General features: G+C 45.7%; 1 protein-coding gene across 1 annotated transcript; it reads left to right on the top strand.

Annotated features, from left to right (window-relative positions):
• The first annotated feature begins 675 nt into the window (after window positions 1–675).
• lpar4 (lysophosphatidic acid receptor 4) lies at window positions 676–8,337 on the top strand. The gene is made up of 2 exons (XM_018737053.2): window positions 676–1,056; window positions 5,284–8,337. The coding sequence occupies exon 2, from the start codon at window positions 5,462–5,464 to the stop codon at window positions 6,521–6,523; it is 1,062 nt and encodes a 353-aa protein (XP_018592569.1). The 5' UTR covers window positions 676–1,056; window positions 5,284–5,461; the 3' UTR covers window positions 6,524–8,337.
• Window positions 8,338–8,670: the final 333 nt, after the last annotated feature.

The following is an 8,670-nucleotide window of genomic DNA, read 5'->3' as shown; positions in this document are numbered from 1 at the left end:
TTTGTTTTGCAATCCTTTGTTCAGTGCTGTGTCCCTGTGTGAAATGAGGGCAAAATAAAGTGCATTTCATTTAGCTGATGCTTTTCTCCAAAACGACTTATGATCTTGAGCTGTTCACAATGATTTTTCCATTTATACAGCTTGTTCATTTTCACCTTAATGAAAGGTACATCAGCAGGAGATGGAATCTGAATGCAGGATCTTTGTGAATGCCTCAAGCTAGTATGCTGTATGTTCAGGCATGGGTTCGATCTCGGCTCAGTGTCTGTGTGTGACTGGCATGTTGCCTCCCTGTTCTTGTGGGATTCCTCCCACAGATGCGTGGAAGAAGAGCATGGTAAACTTGAAGCGATATAGCAAATACCGTGCTGTATAGCTGGATAAATTAAGTTTACTGTCAGGCATCAGCTAAACAGATAATAATAATAATTAATAACCTCGGACGTGTAATGCGATCCGTGCAGACTGATCACACGTGACAGCGCGGCTGGAGGACACACAGAGACGCTTTGTTAATGTCCGGATGCTGCGCTTTCCACCGCCGGTGACAGGCCGCGCCGCGCGCACCCCCGCCCCCCACATTCCCCCGCCTCCTCCTCCCCAGCCCGCCCCGCCGCCTCCCTCTCAGCCCCTAGCGCGCCCCCGGCGTCAGGCGCGCCCCCCAGCGAAGGTGGTCGCGCTATTGTCCCGTTGCCGGCCAACACGAACCGGGTCCGTGTCCCAGAGGCTCTACCGCACACCATGTCGCCGTTTCCCCCGCTTCCCGTTTGTGCTTTCGTGCTGGATCCGAAAGCGCGTCTCCGCTGAATGTCTGGGAACCGGCGACGCGCACCGACCGCCACGGTCTTGTCAAACTTAGCGGTGTTTTTGTTCCCTGGAGCCGCGAGGAGTAGCGGGAGCAGCGGGAACGGCGGGGCGGCCGGGAGGGACGGGCTCCTCCGCCTCACTCCACACTCGCTCCAAGAGACATTTAAATGGACGTTCAATATTTCATTAGGCGTTTAAACTCCACAGTGAAGTTTGTGTTCGTGTCGTGTGACACGTTGGGATCAAAGGGTGAGTTCCTCACTTTTCATACTAGTTTATCCCACAGAATTACGTGGCGATCGGATCGAACGTATTAATTCATTGAGTCTGTTCTTGCCTTCTGCATGTTTTCGTCTGTCTATCCTGTGCATCCACGCTTTTGTGCTCTTTTGCTGCACACACTTCATGATGTGTGAGTACAGGCCTCTTTAGCATTGACCCTTTCACATGATCGGGGTGTAAAAGTTGTCAGAGGCGCGCGCGTTGCTGTCGTTTCAAACACTCGCTCTTCACTTGAGCGTCTCCGCTTGTTTTTTTTTTTTTTTTTTTTTTTTTTTTGTGGACAAACTAAGTGTCGCTTCTGCTCCCTTTCCCACTTTCCCAAGTAGGGCCAGATGAGTGTTTGGGATTTCGGGTTTACATTCATTAATTCGGGTCCGTTTACGCGATTATGAATCACTTTGATCATATCATCGTACCGTTACAGTGTAGCCAGTGTCCAAAGACTGATGTTAATGTACAGAGTGTGATACAGCTGAGGCTGCAAGCAGGGAGACCTGGAGGACTGGGGGAATTTGGAGAATTTGCAGAACTGGGACAACTGGGAGATTTGAAAGAATGTGGAGGATTTGACAGGACTGGGTGAACTGGGAGTGCACATGGTCCCCACTATAACTGGTGTAAGATCTTCCACCGATACTGTACATCACTCCTTATTTGTGACTGCCTCTCACTGTAAAACAATGAATCCCTGCATGTAATCTCTCAGACTGTAGAGGGAAGCATTTTAGCTGGAAATCAAAAGTTACAACAACAGAGATTAATTTATTCATAATGTAAATTAATCTGAATTCAAAAAATAATTCTGTGATATTTGTTTTTGAAGAAAATGCAGCACCACTGTATGAAATACCAGAGTGGATTGCTACTTATTAAGTGAAAGATCACTATATTAAAGTGACAGTAGACCCTTAATATGAAATATCATGACCATTTCCTTCCTTTTTTCCTGGAGAGAGTTATGCTATTATGTGTAATAAAGAAAAAATAAACTGTATTCTCAAAAAATGTAACATTTGATTTGAAGGGCATAGTTACAGATAAATGCCCCATCCTGTACTGTAATGTAAAAGATTTTATGAAAAGTGTTTTCCACGGCTACAAGAACTGTGTATTGTTGTCCCTTGCTGCCTTGGTTTCACAGTACTATCATGAAGTACATACAGCATTCAAAAAATTTATTATTACATTAGCGCAGTAATGATTAGAAGGATAAGATAAATAGAAAATTTAGCATGTTTTTTTTTTGTGTACTCTTTCTGTGCTCTATAGATCCCATATTGTCTGGTTCAGGGGGCGTTAATTGGGTCTTTGTTATTAGTGTCTTCCTTTGAGTGTTTTTTTACGCAAACCGTGGATTCATACAGTCAGGCCTATTCACTCCCTCACTTGCACAGTCACTTTCCGTAATCTCTTGTCCTCGGGGTTGTGGCGGTCCGGAGCCTGTCCCAGAATCAATGGATCTACAGTATAGCTCAACTTTTTATTTATCTTTTTTTCTTATATTTTCCTGTTGATTCAACCTGTGCATCTAAAAAGTTCACCGAACAAAATTGAAAGTGCCTCCAGCAAAAAAAAAAAAAAAATAAAAGCTGAATAAATATGCTTTCTTTTAAGTTAATTACATCACATTGGTCCACATTAATTACATTTTCCATTATTTCTTATGAGAAAAATCTCCCTGCTCTATATTGTTTTGCTATAAGACGTGTTTTTTTGGTCCATATTAATGTTGTATAGCAGGGATCCCCTGTATTAGGAGAACTGGGGGAATTGGTCCCCCGTCAATGTCTCCCAAAGGTGAAAGGAAGGAACAGCTGGTTTTCCACTGAATTTGATAAAGGGATTACAGTTTGTGGTTCACTAGTGAAGTTTCATTTTCATTCTGTCTTACGATATATGTGCGTTAATTACGATGAAGCTGCATGTACTGGTCAGGACAAGGTCCTTTAACAAAAGGCAGAATGTAGCACTACAGCTTTCTGATTGGGCAGATTTTATTTGAGTTATTTTTCTGTTTGTGTTTGTAAATATTACCAGTTTTTGAATAGCCATTATGTTCCATTCAGGATGTGGCAGTTCATGACAGTTCATGAGATATGATGCTATCCCTTTACACTTTGCTTACAAGGAGTAAGCACGAGGCCCATCTCATGTTCAGTGCTATGAAATGCATCACTTAAAAACTGGCCACAGTGTGCCAAGCGTTTATTGTGGTACTCAGTGTAAAAGTAGGGCACAATATGTTAGCCGTTTCAGCCAGTGAAACAGGTCTGCCTGAAGGATCAGTGGTCCTTGGTGTGTCCAGTGCTTCACATGGAATGGGTTTCACACTCGCTTTCCTGGGTTTTGAGCTACAGGACACAGACTCCCTAAGAAGTGGAACCCATTTGGTTCGTACACTTGAAGATGAGGTCGACTGAGCTTTGAGGCGAACGGGGAAGATCGTGCACTGGCACGTAGCAGTGAGTAGCAGCGTGTGACAGGAGTGGAGGCGTGACGGGATGCTGTTAGTACAGGCGCTGTATTGTGAGTGGGCTGGGTAAGAGTGCGGTGCACAGTAGAAGCATTGTGAGAGGCGTGTGAAAAACTGTAGGAGTGTAGGAACCTGGGCGTGGTCATCGAGCATAACCTACTGTGCTGTGGACCACAGTGTCCCTGCAGGTTGAACGGCCAGTCGCCAGGGGTTTGTGAAGAGGGACAACAATGCCTCGCACAAAAATGAAATGGCTTTGGATGTGGGGAATACCTCCACATCTGCTCGGGTCTCATGCCCTCTGGATCTTGTTTTCTATGACTCAGCGCCATGATGGGCAAAGCACCCCAATTCAGTGCTTTGCTAATGTGCCCAGTTGTGCAGTGATGACAGAGAAGCATAGAGCCCTGTTGATAGAGAAGGTGTGGGAATTTGGCCTCTTAACATGCAGAGACCCCCTTACATTTTGCTTACATTTAGCATCATGTGAATAGCGTCACCTGTTTGTGCAGCTGGACATTTTTTTCTGCCGGACTTATCCAAATTCGGCACCTTACAAAGGCAGAGGCCCCTAGAACCGGACCATTTAGTCATAAGGGTCGTTGTGTAACCACCATGCTGCTGAAAATGCTTTGATGGGATGTCTAGAATGTCCAGAGTAGATTTCTCATGCACATGAGATTGTGAAGACAATGTGTGTAAGCCTTGCTCCCTTACCTACATCCTGCAGCTTTGTGGGTTGATGCAAAGGCCAGCTTACAGCCCTAAAGGCATGGAGAACTGGGTTCAGAGAAGGGCTTGGAGAAAGCAACTGCTGTCTGCCTCAGGAAAGCAAGAATGGAAAATTTTGAGTTACATGATCTGGGAAGGAGGCGAATGACCTCAAGCAGTTTCTCTCCACCCTAAGCCTGTGGAACAGAATGGGCCATTTGGCATGATGCAGCTTGATGGTTCATTTCTGTTCCCACCTTGACATGGGCAGGGACCCCCTTTCTTCGTCTTGCATTGCCACAACACCAGCTCCACAAAGACATACAATGTCTGCTCGCCAAGTCTTAGGACTTATGACATCCTTGTTTTTACACAGAGTAGCATTTCTCATCATCGGGAATGTAGAAAACAGTTTGAGGGCCACAACAGAAGCTGAGAAGTTGAGTTTTCATCAGTCGTGATATTTTCTTGTGAAAGTAGAAGACTAACGTAACGCAGGGGCTTCACGTTCTTCTACAAGTCTAACACTCCTGATATAAAAGGCAGGCTCAAGGCCAACCCAGCTGTATCTGTGAAACCCTTGACACTCTGCTTGCAGTTTAAACTTGAATGCAGGTTTAATATATGCAGGTAGGTATCGAAGCAGAAGACCTCAGTCTTTGGTGGAAAACATAACAGGCAAGTATGAAAACACCATGAAGTGCAAATGCGTAGTTACCATCAGGTGCATCCAGCTGACCTTCGTCCGTCCATCCGGCTTCACCATAACATCTGTTTTTATTTCTGGAAGCTGTGTGGGGGGCATTGTGGGATTGTGCGCCAACAGACGGCTGTGAGCCCAATGGTGTCCTGTGAGTAGTGGTGACACTTGTAGATTGAGGCCACAGGGCAGAAAGCCGGTGTCACCTTTGATGTAGGAGAGGTGGTGAGAAGTGAGATGAGCCCAGGCGTCTCCTCTTACCCACTCTAAATTAAGAGTGTTAACTGTCCTTTTTCCTTCCTCTCTGCAGAAAATCTCCTGGTGGAACCCAAAAGAGGGCAACAAGTTGCTTTCACATGCAAGTGACCGGTGAGCTGAGTACCTGTGATGGAAAAAGAGGAGAACTTCTGGCACTTGTTTTGCTGACAGCTGGGATTTTAAGCAGAGTGTACTCTTGACCCCGTTGCCCCAGTCTCCAAAGTGCCACAATGGCAAGCCTGGGATTCAACGAGAGCGGCCTGGAGGACTGTGGCATTGATGACTCGTTCAAGTACAACCTGTACGGTGTGGTATACAGTGTGGTCTTTGTGTTGGGGCTGATCACCAACTGCGCCTCCCTCTTCGTTTTCTGCTTCCGCATGAAGCTGCGCAATGAGACCACGCTTTTCATGACCAACCTGGCCCTGTCAGACTTAGTCTTTGTGTTCACGCTGCCTTTCAAAATCTTCTACAATGTGAACCGACACTGGCCATTTGGGGACTGGCTGTGCAAGGTGTCAGGCACTGCCTTCATCACCAACATCTACGGCAGCATGCTCTTCCTTACGTGCATCAGCGTGGACCGTTTCTTGGCCATTGTCTACCCTTTCCGCTCACGCTCGGTGCGCACACGTCGCAATGCGGCTTTGGTCTGCGCTGCAGTCTGGCTCCTGATCCTAGGAGGGGGCATCTCCGTCACTTTCTTCTCCACTATCAACCGTGCCAATTCTAGCACGACCTGCTTTGAGGGGTTCTCTAAGAAAACTTGGAAGACCTACCTCTCCAAGATCACCATCTTCATTGAGGTGGTGGGGTTCCTCATTCCGCTGCTACTCAACTTAACTTGCTCATCGATGGTGCTGCGGACACTGCGCAAGCCAGCCACGCTCTGCCAGATTGGCACCAACAAGGAGAGAGTGTTGCGCATGATTGTGGTGCACGTTGCCATCTTCGTGGTTTGCTTTGTGCCATACAACTCCATCCTCTTCTTGTACGCCATGGTGCGCACACAGGCGCTAGCAAGCTGTGGCCTCGAGCGCTTTGCCCGTACGCTCTATCCCATCACTCTCTGCGTGGCCACGTTCAACTGCTGCTTTGATCCAGTTGTCTACTATTTCACCTCTGAGTCCTTCCAGAAGTCTCTGAGCACTGGCAAAGCCCAAGCCAAGCAGGACAGTGTGATGCGCACTGAGGTCCCACTCTCCACCAAGGACACTAGTGACATTGAGCCAACGGAGACTCACACCCCGGCGAGCAACGGCAAGGAGCTGGTATCTGAGACTCACTTCTGAGTATGGAGAGCTGCTGGTTGAGGATCAAGGTGAAGCAGGAGAAGGGACCATCTCCTCACAGTTACCTCCTCATTGCCTCCATTCTGTTGATTTTGAAGAGATCAGTGGTTTTTCTTCTAAGTGTCATAGGCATGTTGAGGAGAAGAACGCTGAAGTCCCGATGCACTGATTATTGAGGACTAGGTTATACAGGAAGGAAATGGAAATAATCAGTATTATTGCAGTAATACTGTAACTCCACTGTGTGCTTTTTGTGACCAGGTGTTGAGCCTGTCCAGTGCTTCTGTTTAAATAGTTCACAGTTCTTGGAAAACGCAACACAAACAAGTGGCGTGACCTTGATGAGAGGAAAGAGTAGTTTTACTTTAGACTTGGGCACTCCCTCAGAGAAGAAAAGGTCAGTTCATGGCGAAGACACAGATGGTCTGCACAGGGTACCTCAAATGATTCTTGTCTGATGCTGTAAAATGCTGTAATGGTCCCATTTTGTGAATGAATGGTTGTGAAGCCATGTTTTTGTGAGGTCACCTTCCTGCTTCTGTGTCTTTCTGTGTGTTCCGGGTCCTGTCGCTGTTCCCGTTGGCCATCTTCTCTACAGTGAGCGTTCTCTCGCTGAGCAGAGCGCCGAGGTGCCTCTTTGAACTTAGCAGAACACTGTAAGGGCCATTGTTCACTTATTGTATAAATCTGCATTCCTACCATCAATACTGTAAACAGGGCACTGTGTGCCTGTGGTGGAGCAGGATTTGTGTTTGAACAATTCCTTCTTTTGAAATTCACACATCTAAATAGTTTGTTTGCACAATCTTAATCTCCTTACTCCCTCTTAATCTAACTTGCATGTACACACATACAAACACTTGGAGAAGTACACACATACTGACAGTGGATTGCAGTTGTTTTCACAGAAAGATGCAATTTCTGTGCTGCCTTCTAATGACATTTGGTATGCTGTTAATACGGAAAGATACAGATGAGCAGGAGTATCTGTGCTGGAATGAGTAGAGATTTATTGCAACGTGCAAATTTAAAAGAGTTGGTAGTAATGAACAAGTGTCTATTGTTACCAGCAGAGCACTTTTATACGTGGAAATGTGTGAATGTCTGCCTTATAGGCTGTTGGAAGAGAGGTAATTAAAAAACACCTTCCATAAACACAAACAGTGGTGTCCAGTAGTTCATGTTTGTCCAGTTTTCTAAGACCTCTGGCTCAGTGGAAACACATGTTTAAGGGACAGGTTGGAACACAGTATTAATTTTATTAATTCAGCGGTTCATGGTTTTGCAGTGTTCAAGGATGGAATTAATGGGGAGTAATGTGCATGCTTTAAAAAATGGTGCGGAATTCAGAGTTCTGAACGTTTCCTCGGAGTGTGTGCACGTATGTTTTGTGCTGTTGAGTCTTCTGCTGAGTTTGTGTTCATATTTTATTGGACCGAAGATGGAATAAATCGTTTTGCTTCACTGCAACTCTGGCTCGTCAAGCTTCATTCACAAGCCGATTCGCAAACACACGGTCTTATGTGTTTACTTTCCGATTATTGAGCAGCTGGGCTGCCAGAATGAGCTCTTTGAGGACCAGTACAAGCGTGTCCCGTCCTCGCCTGGAAGCAACCATGGATTGGTTGTATAAGCTTGATTGGAATTTTGAAGTTCCTTACCCAGAAACTTGTTGAGGTGCTATACTGGGCACTCCCAGAAACCACAGGATGGTACTTCTCACATTGGTGCCAGCTGAGACCTTGATTTCAAGGAGCTGCCCTCTGTTGTGTGATGCACCCTAACTGTAGATACATGTCTCCCACTATTAGGAACATGTTACTAACCCACTATGGTCAGCAGCAGCCCATACCCTGAGCCGCATATTATCCCATGTCATGGTTCACACATAGACCCTGACACACACCAGGTCAGTCTAGTGCTGATATTATAATGAGGTGAACCTAGGTCCATCAATTGTCTAGTGATGCCAAAATATGGATATGCCAAATTTTGCTACTAAAACTACAAAAATGAGTTGTAATCTTGGGGAAAAAAAAAAAAAACATGATGAAAACCTTTCTTACTAATAAAGTTTTTAAGAATACTGAGGACAGTCCGCCACCTTTTATGTTACGTAAAAATTATATGAAGCATCGTTGCCCTCT

The sequence above is a fragment of the Scleropages formosus genome, chromosome 13 (assembly GCF_900964775.1).
Source record: "Scleropages formosus chromosome 13, fSclFor1.1, whole genome shotgun sequence".
NCBI lineage: Eukaryota > Metazoa > Chordata > Actinopteri > Osteoglossiformes > Osteoglossidae > Scleropages > Scleropages formosus.
Note: the sequence above shows the minus strand (reverse complement) of the source record. Positions and strands in the feature narration are given on the sequence as shown.

What these genes read in the sequence shown, in the direction of transcription:
- lpar4 (XM_018737053.2), top strand. Translation starts at nt 5,462, where the DNA reads ATGGCAAGCCTGGGATTCAACGAGAGCGGCCTGGAGGACTGTGGCATT.